Raw genomic sequence first — 18,477 nt, 5'->3', positions numbered from 1 at the left:
AGTCAGCCTCTCTGTCTGTGGTTTTCTTCTGTTCCCTAGCTATGTCTCTCCTCCCACATGGACAGGGCCATAGGGGTTTGTGCCGAGGTTAGTGCCTAAGATACGTTCCTCCAGTTTATTTTAAACTTTTGGCATGGTCCATGTTAGTGGAACTTTGGCAGTGAGGGACCCTTGAAGTATCAGGGCTGCTCCTGCTGGGCTGTGGGGGATTCTAGAGGGGAAAGTTCTGTCTGATGATCCTAGTCATGACCTTGTCAACCCACACACTCTGGATTCTGTGGATGTTGCTCAGAGGTTGTCTGGGTGTTTATACTGGGTTGTTGATGTGGGCTAGGTAGATGTTGTTCTTGTGGACATTCCCTCTTCCTCAGGATGACGGCCACAGGGCTGTAAGCTCTCACCTGATAGGTGGATGGAGCTCCATGTTGCTCCCTGTCAGTGATGACCCTCAGGAGACCACTGGAGTCATGTCCCAGAGCTGTTGACACACATACAATTACTCCTCTAACTCTAGGAATTGTGTGTTCGCCCTCAGACTTGGCGGAGCTTCCCCTGGTGAAGTTTGATTTCTCCTGTAACAAGGTGTCCACCATCCCAGTGTGCTACAGGAAAATGTCCCAGCTCCAGTCACTACAGCTGGAGAACAACCCCCTACAGAGCCCACCTGCACAGGTCAGTCTGGGTTAGGGATGGGCACAGATAATCTTTTTTTTTTGAATTTTTTTTTTATCCCCTTTTCTCCCCAATTTTCGTGGTATCCAATCGCTAGTAATTACTATCTTGTCTCATCGCTACAACTCCCGTACGGGCTCGGGAGAGACGAAGGTCGAAAACCATGCGTCCTCCGAAGCACAACCCAACCAAGCCGCACTGCTTCTTTAACACAGCGCGCCTCCAACCCGGAAGCCAGCCGCACCAATGTGTCGGAGGAAACACCGTGCACCTGGCCCCCTTGGTTAGCACGCACTGCGCCCGGCCCGCCACAGGAGTCGCTGGAGCGCGATGAGACAAGGATATCCCTACCGGCCAAACCCACCCTAACCCGGACGACGCTAGCCCAATTGTGCGTCGCCCCACGGACCTCCCGGTCGCGGCCGGCTGCGACAGAGCCTGGGCGCGAACCCAGAGACTCTGGTGGCGCAGTTAGCACTGCGATGCAGTGCCCTAGACCACTGCGCCACCCGGGAGGCCCGGGCACAGATAATCAAATATCCGAACGGACGTTAGTATTCGATTACTTGCAAGTAGGCCTATTCATAAAAGTAAAAATATATAGCCCTATTTTAACAATGAAAAGGCTTTGTCTGATATTATTTGAATAGTGAAAATATTTCAAATGGCCGTCCCTAGTCTGGGTCTGCATGGGGCTATTGCTTTCTCCACAGCCTGGCATGACATACGCTGCAATGGAATGTAGCATTCATCATAGGGCATTCTATTGACCATGTCACTGTTTATTTTGTTTTAGCTTTCCATATAGTGGAATTATTTGTGTACCTTCTACTTTTCTATCATCATCTAGTTGCTCAAATTCGTCCATTTGATGATCTGTTTTCTAGATCTGCATAAAGGGAAAAGTTCACGTATTTAAGTACCTGAGCATCGAGGCGTGTCGGAGTGACAAGATGCCTGACTCTCTCTACCTGCCTGTCATGGAGCGCCTCAGCCTATCACGTCCCACCACTGGCAGGTGAGTTGCTATGGCAACCCTAATGGAGGCAACTGTTAGTGCTGGGCTGGTACACAAGCCTGCACACACTTTGGCTCTCTAGGACCAGTATTGGCAACCTCTGATTTATTTACCACGGAGTGTTGCCAGATTCTCAATTTCTACCTGTTGTTATAGTGCTGCTGCTGAGCCTTCCTCTCACAGTGTGTATGAGAGAAGTGTTTTACAGGGAGGGAGGATGTTCTGTAATGTGCCCTGTAATGTCCGCCCCCACCCCTATAACCCTCCCCACTGCAAAGCGTGGGCAGGACAAATGTTCCTTTTGTCCTGGAGAGCTTAGAGACTCACACTCACATCCCACTCTCACACACACACTCCTGGCAGTGGAGGAAAAGAACAGCAGAGCTATTTATAATTCAGCCATAGAGCCATAGTAGAAGGATCCAACACCCTGGCCCAATGTTTCAGTAGAACTGTATTCACATGGATTCTCATAAAGTTTATATATTGAATGGTAATAATGATTAAGTAGGTGTGAGGCCAGAATTGGATTTAGCGTGTTTATGTGAATGAAGATAAGGACAGAATGCCATATGCTTCACTCTGATCAGTGAACATGCTCCCTTGGGATGCAAATGTAGGTGGCCTAGAAACGGCAAGGTGTGTGTGTGTGTGTGTGTGTGTGTGTGTGTGTGTGAGAGAGCGAGAGGGAGAATCTCGGTTCAGTTGTCTGGAGACTGTTTGTGGATAACTTCCCTTAAACCTAGCTTTCATGTGTGTGAGAGACAGAGCGAGAGAAAGAGAGAGCGTGACAGAGCCGTGCTTCTCCTCTGTGATCGGAGCGATTACACTTTCTCTCCTCTTTCCTCCTCCGCGTGCGTTTTTACCTCCTGACCCTGGCCGTCCCATAATCCTCTCACCCCTCTCCTCTCAGCACGGAGGACATTGACCAGAATAAGAAACAGGACACTGACTCAGGAGTTGGCAGTGACAACGGGGACAAGAGACTGTCTGCCACCGAGGTAGAATGAGTGTGTGTGTTTGTTTGTTGTGTGCGCACGCCTGCATGCATTTGTATGTAACATTTGCATTGATTACACAGTATGTGTCCGACATTATACATTGCCATTGAACGTTCCCTTCATTTTCTGCACCATGACTTCAGAATGTTTAGAAATGTATATAATAAAATTATGCAAGAAATAGCACATCTACCTAGTGATGTTGAATAGTCACCATCTCCTCAGAGCTGTTCTAGGCTGTACTGTGCCGGTTGAGCACATAGTCTGAGGGTAGCAGGCTATCTTTCTGTCTTTCTGTCTTTCTTTTCTTTCTGTCTTTTCTTTTCTTTGTCTTCTTCTTTCTTTTTTGGGGAGTTTGTTCTTTTTTAAATGTTTTGTTCATTCTTACTTTTCTACCCGTATACATTCATCTATGACCTCAGTGTATTTTGTGATGATCAGATAGAAGTAGTGAAGAAGATATTGTCAGGTATGAAACGACAGTTCTCTGGAATGATGCATTTGACAGAATATCTGGTTGTATTCTGGCAGCTGAAACATTTGGCTGATTCTGACTGAAATACTGTTGAGTTGTACCAGCTGAAGTGCTTAGATTTCTGTTGGTAACATAAATGTTTGCTAGTGTTTTTGGTAACTGAGCTGTGTGGTTGTTTCAGCCCTCAGACGAGGACAGCTTGAGTCTCAATGTCCCCATGTCCCACATCACAGAGGAGGAGGGGCTAAGCAAAGACGACTCCAGCGAACACATCAGCGCTCTCACAGGTAGCATACACACACAGATGCGCGCACACACACACACACACACACACACAACGCCACATGTCTCTGACACTCTCAGTAAGGATATCTCCACCCCACTCCACCCACCGACCCTGTCAATGAGTAGCCACCCATCCCCGATACCAGCCCTCCTGAATGGGAGAAGAGAACAGCCAGCAGGGCTGTGTGTTACATCCTCAGATTAGGATAACACGGTAACACTGCCCAGATAGACACTGTAGAGAGGCCTCTGGTTTATGTTACTCCCCTATCTGCCACAAGAGGAAACAGAATAGAAACATTGTCACTTTCTGTTGCTCTAAAGAGAGGACGTGGGATGAAAGAGATGTTTCCGGAGCCTTCATGGTGTCTCTGTGTGGCTCAGTGGGAGTTCTTCCAGATTGTCTTACTCAAAAACAACAGAGGGAGGTCTGGGGCAGTGTTGACCCTGGCTAAACTCTCTCGTGTGTGTGTGTGTGTGTGTGTGTGGTGTGTGGTGTGTGGTGTGTGGTGTGTGAGTTGGGGACAGGAAGTAAAGATATACACCAGGAAGGCTATGTCAGCACACACAGGGAGTAGTCTGGGAGGGGGTCACTGATAGGCTGGCGGTCCTCAGACTGGGTGGGAATGGTGTTGAAAGTGAAGGTGGTGTGAGAGTGTAACAGTACTAATGAAGTGTATGTGTAACATGTAAACTCAGCAAAAAAAGAAACGTCCCTTTTTCAGGACCCTGTCTTTCAAAGATAATTCGTAAAAATCCAAATAACTTCACAGATATTCATTGTAAAGGGTTTAAACACTGTTTCCCATGCTTGTTCAAAGAACCATAAACAATTAATGAACATGCACCTGTGGAACGGTCGTTAAGGTACTAACAGCTTACAGGCGGTAGGCAATTAAGGTCACAGTTATGAAAACTTAGGACACTAAAGAGGCCTTTCTACTGACTGAAAAACACCAAAAGAAAGATGCCAAGGGTCCGTGCTCATCTGCGTGAATGTGCCTTAGGCATGCTGCAAGGAGGCATTTATCGTCGAAGGAATGAGCATTACACCGAGGCCTGTACTCTGGAGCGGGATCGATTTGGAGGTGGAGGGTCAGTCATGGTCTGGGGCGGTGTGTCACAGCATCATCGGACCTAGCTTGTTGTCATTGCAGGCAATCTCAACGCTGTGCATTACAGGGAAGACATGCTCCTCCCTCATGTGGTACCCTTCCTGCAGGCTCATCCTGACATGACCCTCCAGCATGACAATGCCACCAGCCATACTGCTCGTTCTGTGCGTGATTTCCTGCAAGACAGGAATGTCAGTGTTCTGCCATGGCCAGCGAAGAGCCCGGATCTCAATCCCATTGAGCACATCTGGGACCTGTTGGATCGGAGGGTGAGGGCTAGGGCCATTCCCCCCAGAAATGTCCTGGAAAGAGTGTGTTAACATCTCACAGCAAGAACTGGCAAATCTGGTGCGGTCCATGAGGAGGAGATACACTGCAGTACTTAATGCAGCTGGTGGCCACACCAGATACTGACTATTACTTTTGATTTTGACCCCCCCCCCTTTGTTCAGGGACACATTATTCCATTTCTGTTAGTAACATGTCTGTGGAACTTGTTCAGTTTATGTCTCAGTTGTTGAATCTTGTTATGTTCATACAAATATTTACACATGTTAAGTTTGCTGAAAATAAACGCAGTTGATAGTGAGAGGACGTTTCTTTTTTTGCTGAGTTTGTGTTAAATGGCAGGCTTGATCAGACTGACTCAGATGAGATGAGGGCCGTCACCTTTTAGTCACTAAGCCCTCTAATTTATTGGAAGAATGTGGCCTGGTACAACATGGTGGACTCATCAATCCTTTGGAAAAGTGTAGCAGAGAGGACAATACACCTGCCTCAGACTATCTGGGCTGTTATATTAGCAGAGCTCGGATGGATGCGAGAGAGCGAGCTTTGCCTTAACAGCAGACTCGTACATTTCCTCAGCGAAAACAATGTCCTGAGCATTGTCAAATTGGCTTTTTACCAAATTACCGTACAACAGACCACATATTCACCCTGCACAGACCACATATTCACCCTGCACAGACCACGTATTCACTCTGCACACCTTAATTAACGAACATGCATTGTTTATTTAAATGCATTTATATTTTTTTTAAAAGAGAGATTTATGAATGGTTAAACAGATATGCATGAAAATACCCTCAAATACTGTACTGTCACCTTCTGTACATTTGAATACAAATCCAATGCTGACGTATAGAGACACATAAAAACATAAATCTTCATTGTCCAAATATATACGAAGGGGAGTGTAATGTTGTTTCACTATCCACCCAAATCTCATAAACAAGCGATCAAACACTATATTTTCAACATATATATAATATATAAGGGACAGTATCTCCATACAGTACAGCCTTTGAACTGTGACATTCTTTCCATTGATCTCTGACCTCGATCTCTGCCCCCTGTAGCGGACCCCCACGGGGACGGGGTGCGACTGATAGAGGAGAGCCCCACTGAGGCCCTGAAGGAACAGTTTGGCTACAGAGATTCTTCTGCTCTCAGCAACTGCTTTGTCAGCTACATCAAGGCAAGGCCATTCTCTCTCTCTCTCTCGCACTCACTCACTCCCTGAAAGATTTGGTTTAAAGTTAATTAGGTGAGCAACTTGCTGAATTCATACATTTTGACATTTGGGGTGAACTACCCCTTTAATAGGTGATTTTGGGTAAACTTTTTCTACCTGGGTCTCAGCATCATCCATTATGAGCTAGATGTCTAGACTGACTCTGGAGCTGTTACTAAGGATGATAATGTGCATATCTGCACCTCCACTTCCATTAAGGCTGTCTGTATTGTCAAAGATTCATGGGGAAATGGCCGTGCTGTAAATAATGAAAGTATTGGTGTTTTTAACAGAATGAAAAGTGTAGCTGATGTGTTCAGACTTCCAGTCTCATGTATATTACATTCGTTCTCTATGACCCAGTACTGTTTATCCGATCACACTTTCATCCATCAACTCTTGGTGAAGACCTTTGGATGGCCGGTAGGCTTTTTTAATGGCCCTTAATGATACTGTAACGTTAATGCATATGGATGGAATATGAATCTTCAGTAATCATTAAGATTGCAATTTAGATAATGATATATTGATATCGCAGTCATCTCAATAGGCCAGTATGGATGATATCTCAGTCATCTCAATAGGCCAGTATGGATGATATCTCAGTCATCTCAATAGGCCAGTATGGATGATATCTCAGTCATCTCAATAGGCCAGTATGGATGATATCTCAATAGGCCAGTATGGATGATATCTCAGTCATCTCAATAGGCCAGTATGGATGATATCTCAGTCATCTCAATAGGCCAGTATGGATGATATCTCAGTCATCTCAATAGGCCATTATGGATGATATCTCAGTCATCTCAATAGGCCAGTATGGATGATATCTTCAGATTAGGGTCAGGAAAAACTCCTGGTACTCTTGATTACTATTCCCACCATTCTCCGTCTTTTATTTTCTATCTCTCACCTCCCTCCCCTGCTGTCCCATGGGTGTGTGACAGCAAGATATAAACACTGTACATAAACATTTTAAATGTCTATTCCTTTGAAACTTGTGAGTGTAATGTTTACTGTTAATTTTTGGTTTATTCCACTATTGTTTATCTATTTCACTTGCTTTGGCAATATAAACATGTTTCCCATGCCAATAGAGCCCATGAATTGAATTGAATTGATAGGGTGGTCTCATCTTCAACCCCATGTGGATTGTGTCAGCAGATCTTTGAACGAGGGAAGGGGAGTGTGAGGGGTGGCATACTGGGCTGCTTATTCACTCTCTCTCACACTATGAAAAAGTCTAGTGACGGTAATGTTGAACCGCAACCAATCGCTGGCTGGTCCTCTGGATCATGTGACCTGACTGCAGCTGATGTCGCGTGTGTGTAACTCGGTGTGTGTGTGTGTGTTCCTGCTCGTGCAGGGACGGGCGGCAGACTACGACGAGCCCCTCAGGATAGAAGAAGAAACACACTGGGCCTCTGAACAGACGTGAGTATCCCTCATCCATCCGTCTTCCATCTCGTCATCCATCCAGTTCTCTCCTTTTTGCCTCCCTCTCTCTGTTCACTGTAGTGGGTGTGTCTCTGTGTCAGGCTGTTTCTGTCCTTTCTTTCTCTCTCTCTCGCTCTCTTTCTCTCTCTCTCGCTCTCTTTCTCTCTCTCTCGCTCTCTTTCTCTCTCTCTCGCTCTCTTTCTCTCTCTCTCGCTCTCTTTCTCTCTCTCTCGCTCTCTTTCTCTCTCTCTCGCTCTCTTTCTCTCTCTCTCGCTCTCTTTCTCTCTCTCTCGCTCTCTTTCTCTCTCTCTCTCTTTCTCTCTCTCTCTCGCTCTCTTTCTCTCTCTCTCGCTCTCTTTCTCTTTCTCTCGCTCTCTTTCTCTTTCTCTCGCTCTCTTTCTCTCTCTCTCGCTCTCTTTCTCTCTCTCTCTCGCTCTCTTTCTCTCTCGCTCTCTTTCTCTCTCGCTCTCTTTCTCTCTCGCTCTCTTTCTCTCTCTCTCGCTCTCTCTCTCGCTCTCTCTCTCGCTCTCTCTCTCGCTCTCTTTCTCTCTCGCTCTCTTTCTCTCTCGCTCTCTTTCTCTCTCGCTCTCTTTCTCTCTCGCTCTCTCTCTCGCTCTCTCTCTCTCTCTCTCTCTCTCTCTCGCTCTCTCGCTCTCTCGCTCTCTCTCTCTCGCTCTCTTTCTCTCGCTCTCTCTCTCTCTTTCTCTCTTTCTCTCTTTCTCTCTTTCTCTCTCTCTCTCTCGCTCTCTCGCTCTCTCGCTCTCTCGCTCTCTCGCTCTCTCGCTCTCTCTCTCTCGCTCTCTTTCTCTCTCGCTCTCTTTCTCTCTCTCTCGCTCTCTTTCTCTCTCTCTCGCTCTCTATCTCGCTCTCTATCTCGCTCTCTTTCTCTCTCGCTCTCTTTCTCTCTCGCTCTCTTTCTCTCTCGCTCTCGCTCTCTTTCTCTCTCGCTCTCTTTCTCTCTCGCTCTCTTTCTCTCTCGCTCTCTTTCTCTCTCGCTCTCGCTCTCTTTCTCGCTCTCGCTCTCTTTCTCTCTCGCTCTCGCTCTCTTTCTCGCTCTCGCTCTCTTTCTCGCTCTCTTTCTCGCTCTCTTTCTCGCTCTCTTTCTCGCTCTCTTTCTCGCTCTCTTTCTCGCTCTCTTTCTCGCTCTCGCTCTCTTTCTCTTTCTCTTTCTCTCGCTCTCGCTCTCTTTCTCTCGCTCTCGCTCTCTTTCTCGCTCTCGCTCTCGCTCTCTTTCTCGCTCTCTTTCTCGCTCTCGCTCTCTTTCTCGCTCTCGCTCTCTTTCTCGCTCTCGCTCTCTTTCTCGCTCTCGCTCTCTTTCTCGCTCTCGCTCTCTTTCTCTCGCTCTCTCTCTCTCTTTCGCTCTCTTTCTCTCGCTCTCTCTCTCTTTCGCTCTCTTTCTCTCGCTCTCTTTCTCTCGCTCTCTTTCTCTCGCTCTCTTTCTCTCGCTCTCTTTCTCTCTCTCGCTCTCTCGCTCTCTTTCTCTCGCTCTCTCGTTCTCTCTCGCTCTCTTTCTCTCGCTCTCTCGTTCTCTCTCTCTCTCGCTCTCTCTCGCTCTCTCTCGCTCTCTCTCGCTCTCTCTCGCTCTCTCTCGCTCTCTCTCGCTCTCTTTCTCTCTCGCTCTCTTTCTCTCTCGCTCTCTTTCTCTCTCTTTCTCGCTCTCTTTCTCTTTCTCGCTCTCTTTCTCTTTCTCGCTCTCTTTCTCGCTCTCTTTCTCGCTCTCGCTCTCTTTCTCGCTCTCGCTCTCTTTCTCGCTCTCGCTCTCTTTCTCGCTCTCGCTCTCTTTCTCGCTCTCGCTCTCTTTCTCGCTCTCGCTCTCTTTCTCGCTCTCGCTCTCTTTCTCGCTCTCGCTCTCTTTCTCGCTCTCGCTCTCTTTCTCGCTCTCGCTCTCTTTCTCGCTCTCTTTCTCTCGCTCTCTCGCTCTCTTTCTCTCGCTCTCTTTCTCTCGCTCTCTCTCTCTCGCTCGCTCTCTTTCGCTCGCTCGCTCGCTCTCTTTCTCTCGCTCTCTTTCTCGCTCTCTTTCTCGCTCTCGCTCTCTTTCTCGCTCTCTCTCTCTTTCTCTCTCTCTCTCGCTCTCGCTCTCGCTCTCTCTTTCTCTCTCTCTTTCTCTCTCTCTCGCTCTCTTTCTCTCTTTCTCTCTTTCTCTCTTTCTCTCGCTCTCTTTCTCTCTTTCTCTTTCTTGCTCTCTCGCTCTCTCGCTCTCTTTCTCTCTTTCGCTCTCTCTCGCTCTCTCTCGCTCTCTCTCGCTCTCTCTCGCTCTCTCTCGCTCTCTCTCGCTCTCTCTCGCTCTCTCTCGCTCTCTCTCGCTCTCTTTCTCGCTCTCTCTCTCGCTCTCTCTCGCTCTCTCTCTCGCTCTCTCTCGCTCTCTCTCTCGCTCTCTCTCTCGCTCTCTCGCTCGCTCGCTCTCTCTCTCGTTCTCTTTCTCTCTCGCTCTCTTTCGCTCGCTCTCTCTCTCGCTCTCTTTCTCTCTCGCTCTCTTTCTCTCTCGCTCTCTTTCTCTCTCGCTCTCTATCTCGCTCTCTTTCTCTCTCGCTCTCTTTCTCTCTCGCTCTCTTTCGCTCGCTCGCTCGCTCTCTCTCTCGCTCTCTTTCTCTCTCGCTCTCTTTCTCTCTCGCTCTCTTTCTCTCTCGCTCTCTTTCTCTCTCGCTCTCTTTCTCTCTCGCTCTCTTTCTCTCTCTCTCGCTCTCTATCTCGCTCTCTTTCTCTCTCGCTCTCTCTCGCTCTCGCTCTCGCTCTCTTTCTCTCTCGCTCTCTTTCTCTTTCTCTCTCGCTCTCTTTCTCTCTCGCTCTCGCTCTCTTTCTCTCTCGCTCTCTTTCTCTTTCTCTCTCGCTCTCTTTCTCTCTCGCTCTCGCTCTCTCTCGCTCTCTTTCTCGCTCTCTTTCTCGCTCTCTTTCTCGCTCTCTTTCTCGCTCTCTTTCTCGCTCTCGCTCTCGCTCTCGCTCTCGCTCTCTTTCTCGCTCTCGCTCTCTTTCTCGCTCTCGCTCTCGCTCTCTTTCTCGCTCTCGCTCTCTTTCTCGCTCTCGCTCTCTTTCTCGCTCTCGCTCTCGCTCTCTTTCTCGCTCTCGCTCTCTTTCTCGCTCTCGCTCTCTTTCTCGCTCTCGCTCTCTCGCTCTCTCTCTTTCTCTCGCTCTCTCTCTTTCTCTCGCTCTCTCTCTCTCTCTCTCTTTCGCTCTCTCTCTCTCGCTCTCTCTCTCTCTTTCGCTCTCTTTCTCTCGCTCTCTTTCTCTTTCTCTCGCTCTCTTTCTCTCTCTCGCTCTCTCGCTCTCTCGCTCTCTCGCTCTCTTTCTCTCTCGCTCTCTCTCGCTCTCGCTCTCTCTCGCTCTCTTTCTCTCTCGCTCTCTTTCTCTCTCGCTCTCTTTCTCTTTCTCGCTCTCTTTCTCTTTCTCGCTCTCTTTCTCTTTCTCGCTCTCTTTCTCGCTCTCTTTCTCGCTCTCGCTCTCTTTCTCGCTCTCGCTCTCTTTCTCGCTCTCGCTCTCTTTCTCGCTCTCTTTCTCTCGCTCTCTCGCTCTCTTTCTCTCGCTCTCTCTCTCTCTTTCGCTCGCTCTCTCTCTCTCTCGCTCTCTTTCTCTCTCGCTCTCTTTCTCTCTCGCTCTCTTTCTCTCTCGCTCTCTTTCTCTCTCTCGCCTTCTTTCTCTTTCTCTCGCTCTCTTTCTCTCGCTCTCTTTCTCTCTTTCTCTTTCTCTCGCTCTCTTTCTCTCTCTCTCGCTCTCTTTCTCTCTCTCTCGCTCTCTCGCTCTCTTTCTCTCTTTCTCTCTCTCTCGCTCTCTCTCGCTCTCTCTCGCTCTCTCTCGCTCTCTTTCTCGCTCTCTTTCTCGCTCTCTCTCTCGCTCTCTTTCTCGCTCTCTCTCTCGCTCTCGCTCTCTCTCTCTCTCGCTCTCTTTCTCTCTCGCTCTCTTTCTCTCTCGCTCTCTTTCTCTCTCGCTCTCTTTCTCTCTCGCTCTTTCTCTCTCGCTCTCTTTCTCTCTCGCTCTCTTTCTCTCTCGCTCTCGCTCGCTCTCGCTCTCGCTCGCTCTCTTTCGCTCTCGCTCTCGCTCGCTCTCTTTCGCTCTCGCTCTCTTTCGCTCTCTTTCGCTCTCGCTCTCGCTCGCTCTCTTTCTCGCTCGCTCTCTTTCTCGCTCGCTCGCTCTCTTTCTCTCTCGCTCTCGCTCGCTCTCTTTCTCTCTCGCTCGCTCTCTTTCTCTCTCTCTCGCTCTCTCTCGCTCTCTTTCTCTCTCTCTTTCTCGCTCACTTTCTCGCTCTCGCTCTCGCTCACTTTCTCTCTCTCGCTCTCGCTCACTTTCTCTCTTTCTCTCTTGCTTTCTCTCTCTCTCTCCTCTCTCTCTCTCTCTTGCTTTCTCTCTCTGGGCTACAGTATAAGGTGTTATTTTTGTCTTTATGCATCCATAGGCAGTAGTACTCTTTGTCCATCTGTATTCACGTTGATTGATGTACACTGTCAGCACTTTACTGTAGGCTAAAGTAGAAACGTCTTTGGCGACTTTTGAGAAGCTGTGCTCCTCCCAAGTTGTTCTTGGCTCTTCTATATTGTGGTCGCTGTTTTCTTAGATGAAAGATAGACCCACGCTGTCGAATGTGGCCCAAAAAGAGGCTTGGGAAAATGCTCTTTATTTTAACAGACCATCACCATACTATTTTCTTGCCACAGCAAAGCTATGTGTTCTGCTACAAACCACATGATGTATTTTGGTTGTGCCTTTGAAATCTATACCAGGGCAACATTAGGTTAGCGTTTAAAATATTCTTCATATGAATGTTGTCATATTCAAAAAATATTATGTATTGGTGAAACGTGGTTCTGAATTGTAAACAAGATGACTCACTTCCTGTTTCCTGGCCCATAGGTCAAAGGTCACAGAAGGAACACACATTGCCATGATCAACCAGCTGAAGGAGGCTGTGGAGCTACTACAAGACCCTAACAGGTGGGCACCATTATGATACTTAATTAACATAAACATGTTAAGCACCTCCAGGCTTACATGCATACAAGCTGTTGATGCACGCCTTTGGAACATTAAAAAAAAAAAATGGAAAAATCCATTTAATATACAGTAGGCTACACTATCACAATACAACTGTTATTTATTTAGTTGTGATAGGCTTATAAACTTGGGAATGTCTTAGAAGTCAAAACATGGGCTGCATGATGCGGCTCTATATTGATGATATGGAAAAAGTTGCAAAAAAAGGCATGCGCCCTGATCCTTGCGCTTCCAGAGAGAGACAATTATATCGCTGCTCATCTTGTGTAGCAAGCAAGTTAGGGTATATCTAATCAATGGGAGATGGAATTAAAATGGCAGAATTAAAACTGAAATGAGAAAGACCTAAAGCCTACAGGTAAACTGATATTTAGGCTATAATCTAAATGGAGTTGTTGTTATGTGTATGCTAACTGTAGGACGGTGAGAAGCGCAGTAACGTTATGGTTAGTCTAGTTAGCTGCTTCCTCTTGATTTGATGCAGTCAAGACAGGTACTATGTAATCGGATGGGATGATAAATAACTAGCAAGAAGTTAGTCTAGTGGGAGTTAACAGCGGTTGCGGTCTCTCTGTGCCTGCTCCGGTGTCTTACACACACATTCACACACACACTGTACGGCCTCCGCTCCCTATAGCCTACAGCTGCTTGCTCTGTGCCTCTCCCTCTCTCCCTTTTCTCCATGGCTCCGGTTTAATAAAGTAGCAAAACAATTGGCTTTTCTGCTGCTTCTCTCACTCGGATCAGACCGGGTCCATAAGGGAATGGTTCTGGTTGTTCTTTCGGAACAGGTTTTTAAAATGTATTTATGCATCTTGGGTCCTGGACTTTTCCGTGTCTATTTCGGAACAGGACCTCTAACTTCCATCTTAACATATTTTTTCCATATATAGACAGACACACCCTATATGTTTGAATAAAATCAACTACATATGCACTGAGCTTGTCTGATGCTTTAAGCACACTATTTGATTAAATAATTAAGACTCACAAATGACTCAAGAAAGAGCCGATGGTCACAGTGTAAAAAAGAAATGACAGCGAGTGCCTATGTGACCTGGCGCACGTTGTCTCTCTCTCCTCCCTACTGCAGAGAAAAGGCACCACAGCACAGCAAGTGTTTATTGCGCTGTCCGTGCTGAAGCTGCAACATCAATCAAATTGATTTTTAAAGCCCTTTTTACATCAGCAGACGTCACAAGTGCTTATATAGAAACCCAGCCTAAACCCCAAACGGCAAGCAATGTAGATGTAGAAGCATGGTGGATAAGAAAAACTCCCTAGAAAGGCAGGAACCTAGGAAGGAACCTAGAGAGGAACCAGGCTCTAAGGGGTGGCCAGTCCTCTTCTGGCTGTGCCGGGTGGAGATTATAAGAGTACACGGCCATTAAGACCAGATTGTTCTTCAAGAAAGATAGATGACCAGCACGGTCAAATAATAACCACAGTGGTTTTAGCGGGTGCAACAGGTCAGTACCTCAGAAGTAAATGTCGGTTTGCCTTTCATAGCCGAGCATACAGAAGTCGAGACAGCAGGTGCGGTAGAGAGAGCAAGAGAGAAAAACAGCAGGTCTGGGACAAGGAAGCACGTCCGGTAAACAGGTCAGGGTTCCATTGCCGCAGGCAGAATAGTTGAAACTGGAGCAGCAGAACGACTAGGTGGACTGGGGACAGCCAGGAGTCATCAGGCTAGGTAGTCCTGAGGCATGGCCCTAGGGCTCAGGTCTTCCGGGAGGGGAGGAATATATAATTAGAGGGAGCATACTTAAATTCACACAGGACATCAGATAAGACAGGAGAATTACACCAGATATAACCGACTGACCCTAGCCCCCCGGCACATAGACTATTGCAGCATAGATGCAGGCTCTCGAGTGGCACAGCGGTCTACCTCTCAGTGCTAGAGGTGTCACTACAGACCCGGGTTCGATCCCAGGCTGTATCATCACCGGCCTTGATCGGGAGTCCCATAGGTAGGCGCACAATTGGTCCAGTGTCGTCCGGGTTAGGGGTGGGTTTGGCCGTGGTAGGCCATCGTTGTAAAATAAGAATGTGTTCTTAACTGACATGCCTAGTTAAATAAAGGTTAAATAAAAATGAATAGTGGAGGCTGAGAAGGGGGGGGGGGGGTGGGTCGGTGGCCCTGTCCGACAATACCCCCGGATAGGGTCTACCAGGCAGGCTATAACCCCACCCACTTTGCCAAAGCACAGCCCCCACACCACTAGAGGGATATCAACAGACCACCAACTTACTACCCTGAGACAAGGCTGAGTATAGCCCACAAAGATCCCCTCCACCGCACAAGCCCGAGGGGGAGCAAATCCAGACAGGAAGATCACGTCAGTGACTCAACCCCCTCAAGTGACCCCTCTCTCAGTGGAGAGAGGGGAGCCGGCCAGGCAGAGACGGCAAGGGCGGTTCGCCTTGCCGTTCACCTTCGCACCCCTGGGCCAGACTACACTCAATCATAGGACCTACTGAAGAGATGAGTCTTCAATAAAGACTTAAAGGTTGAGACAAAATCTGCGTCTCTCACACATGGAAGGAGAAAGCCCTGCCTCCAGCTGTTTGCTTAGAAATTCTAGGGACAATAAGGAGGCCTGCGTCTTGTGACCCGTAGCGTACGTGTAGGTATGTACGGCAGGACCAAATCGAAGAGATTGGTAGGAGCAAGTCCGTGTAATGCTTTGTAGGTTAGCAGTAAAACCTTGAAATCAGCCCTTGCCTTAACAGGAAGCCAGTGTAGCCATTTAGTTTCTTACTTGTTTCTGACTGACAAGTTCTGTTACCCAAATCCCTAATTTGTTTATGAAATACAATCCCTATTCACTCAACCCTTGCTCTCTTTATGTGAAACATTTAAGAGTTGCATGCATGTGACCAATAGGGCCTGACCTATAGCCTATCATAATCACATCAATAAATTGGTTATAACAAACTCCAAACACAGTAAGGTCGACAGCAAAATGGATGCGGAGGACATGAAAGCAACTTGAAACGGGTGAATGTTTACTGGTTGCTCAGGAGGGAAAGGTGAAGTCAGATCTCTGGAAGACATTTTACTTAGTTGTAGAAACTATTGAAGATCAAGATAAAGGAGGGTATAGCAGTAAGTGTTGTGAGTTATGTTGCTGTTGGATTACAATAGTATTTTGTTTCTGGCCATTTGGTACAGTTTAGACAACACTAAATATGTGTACCAGAGAGGCTGTTGTAATGGAAAATAATATAATATATAAAGCCTTTATTATAGCAGACTGAAAACAGTTACATGCATTTGGCAATTGCGGTTTATTTATTGTTGAGGCAGCTCCTTTTGTTCATTTTTTAAAAACTAAAATGCTTGATTGCATTTCAAGCATTAATGTCTCGTATGCTGTGATGGCATGAACAAATTAATGTTTGATTGATACAGTAGCCTATATATTGAAATATAGGCCTAAGTAAGTTACGGTATTAAGACAAAACAGGACATGCTCTTAGGCCTACAGCTAGGTGGTGGTTATACAAAGATACTATACAAAGCCTACTCATGATAACAAAATTACTTTTTATTATAATGATGATCATAATAATAATTGTAATAATAACAATAAGGAAATCAAGAAAAGGGAGGATATAGGAGCAGGAGCTGCGTGCATATTATGTGTGACAAACAGGTGCCGTTAGATTATTATACTATTCTTCTGCCTGTTTGGAACAGTGTAAACACTAAATAAATTATAAGTAATACCAATCTGTTGATTTTTTTTTTTTAAGATGGCAAAGATTAAAAACGTCAATCTGTGAAATAGCTTTTTCCTACATTTTGCCGTTGCATGAGGCTTGGTGCTCAGTAGGCTATTAAAGAAACACTCAAACATGCAACAGAAGCAAGATCTATCCAACGTGGGAGAAAGCACATTTGTTATAAAATAATATTATACTGACCGAATATATAAACGCAACATGCAACAATTTCAAAGATTTTACAGAGTTACAGTTCATATAAGGAAATCAGGCCCTAATCTATGCGTTTTCACATGACTGGGCAGGGGTGTAGCCATAGGTGGGCCTTGGAGGGCATAGGCCCACCCACTGGGGAGTCAAGCCAATCAGAATGATTTTTTTTCCTCGCAAAGGGTCTTTATTACAGACACAAACTCAAGACGATCCCGCATGTGAAGAAGCTGGGATGTGGAGGTCCTGGGCTGGCGTGTTCTGCGGTTGTGAGGCCGGGTAGACCTACTGCCAAATTCTCTAAAATGACGTTGGAGGCGGTTTATGGTAGAGAAATTAACATTAAATTCTCTAGCAACAGCTCTGGTGGACATTCCTGCGGTCAGCATGCCATCCTATTGATATGCCACATCAGGCAGGTGGATGGATTATATTGGCAAAGGAGAAATGCTCGCTAATAGGGATGTAAACAAATTTATGCACAAAATTTGAGAGAAATTAGCTTTTTGTGTGTGGAACATTTCTTTTTTTTTTTTCAGCTCATGACACATGGGACCAACACTTTACATGTTGTGTTGATATTTTTGTTCAGTGTAGATTTATTGGAGTTGCATTTTTTTTACATCATATAACTCTATACAATTTCAGTATCACATGTATTAGAGTGATGGACTGTGCCATCCCTGTGGCCACCGCAATGTATTAGTCCACTGAGACAGGCGGGAATCAGACAGGTGTCTTGTGCACCATAGAAAAATACAAATAAATTGCGACTGCTTAATAAATTGCAACTGCCGTTAGCTAGTTTGGTAGGCTACCTATCAGCTCCATTGTGCAGTTTTGGATGGGATTACCGTGACCAACAGTCACAGGGACTGTGGGGGTGACTCGTGACTGCTGGTGTGGTGGTAATAAAGTCACCGGGACAGCCCTATACATGATTATCATAATAATTTGTTGTCTTCTATATGAAGTACCGTTGGAACATTGCATTGAAAACTTTGGAGTACCGTTATCCCTACTGAATCAGAGGTTACATTTATGACAAGAACAAGTACATCCCCCAACCCAACAGATGGCTCATTATCATATGCAGATAGGCAGTCAAAATCGCCCATACACAGCCCAATGCTCAGTCTGTAAAATATATTATCCACCTTGTGTCATCTAATCATATTTCAGGTCAATGTTGTTATTGAAATATCCCACTTGGCCATATCAGAATGTTGTCTTTGTAGCCACTATTCTGTATTTGTTTAATTCTTTCAAAGCCCAGTCATTGGCACACACACTGTGCCGCATGCTGCTCCCTCCTGCTCTCTAACATGTATATGGTAGCAGAAATGGCACATTTGACTGTCTTCCTTGGTTCTGTGAACATCTAGTTCAGTACAGGGACTGGATAACTCTGGGGCTGTCTCAGTGGAGGTGAAAGAGACTCATTGGGCATTGAGCTGTAAAACTTGTGGGGATCTGTGTAGTTGCTTGACGCTACTCTCTCTTTCTCTCTCTCTGCTCTCAGAGTGAATATGGAAACAGAGGACCTGTCTGGAATTCAGCTCTACCCTGTTGAGATGGTCATGGTGGAGGACTCTCTCAAGTAAGGCTGTGGTGTGTGTGTGTGTGTGTGTGTGTGTGTGTGTGTGTGTGTGTCTTACTCACTCTCTCTTCTCTCACTACAGTGGCCAAGACAGTGATGGCAGTGAAGGACAAACCACACCCAAGGTGAGACCTCTTTCCTATGAGAATCACATGGTTTTACTGCATAATGCACACACCTACAAGCACCTATATTGCATGGACTATGACCATTGTGTGAGTATGTGTATCATCTGTATGTGCAGTGAAAGGGTGTGTGTGACGGTGTCAAACTGTAAAATACATCAGTAGCATCTGTGTTAGACTTAAGACCCCTCTCCTGGGTTAGTGTGTGTTTAGTTTCCCTCCCTGAGCAAGCAGCCCTGCCCTTCCTCCTCCTCTGATGTAATTTCCTGTCTACTGTAATATACACTGCTCAAAAAAATAAAGGGAACACT

The 18,477-nt window shown here is 46.4% G+C and overlaps 1 protein-coding gene across 3 annotated transcripts in view; it reads left to right on the top strand.

Annotated features, from left to right (window-relative positions):
* The window catches only part of LOC120058382 (leucine-rich repeat and calponin homology domain-containing protein 1-like), a 111,803-nt gene that overhangs the window by 71,052 nt on the left and 22,274 nt on the right, over nucleotides 1–18,477 (top strand). For all 3 annotated transcript variants that reach the window (XM_039007007.1, XM_039007006.1, XM_039007005.1), the window contains exons 5-13: nucleotides 536–672; nucleotides 1,560–1,690; nucleotides 2,604–2,691; nucleotides 3,348–3,453; nucleotides 5,928–6,046; nucleotides 7,449–7,516; nucleotides 12,359–12,439; nucleotides 17,964–18,041; nucleotides 18,124–18,166. In XM_039007007.1, the coding sequence (XP_038862935.1) occupies nucleotides 536–672; nucleotides 1,560–1,690; nucleotides 2,604–2,691; nucleotides 3,348–3,453; nucleotides 5,928–6,046; nucleotides 7,449–7,516; nucleotides 12,359–12,439; nucleotides 17,964–18,041; nucleotides 18,124–18,166 (851 nt within the window). The remainder of the gene's footprint in view (nucleotides 1–535; nucleotides 673–1,559; nucleotides 1,691–2,603; nucleotides 2,692–3,347; nucleotides 3,454–5,927; nucleotides 6,047–7,448; nucleotides 7,517–12,358; nucleotides 12,440–17,963; nucleotides 18,042–18,123; nucleotides 18,167–18,477) is intronic.

The sequence above is a fragment of the Salvelinus namaycush genome, chromosome 13, assembly GCF_016432855.1.
Source record: "Salvelinus namaycush isolate Seneca chromosome 13, SaNama_1.0, whole genome shotgun sequence".
Lineage (NCBI taxonomy): Eukaryota > Metazoa > Chordata > Actinopteri > Salmoniformes > Salmonidae > Salvelinus > Salvelinus namaycush.
This window is presented reverse-complemented; position numbering and strand designations above follow the sequence as displayed.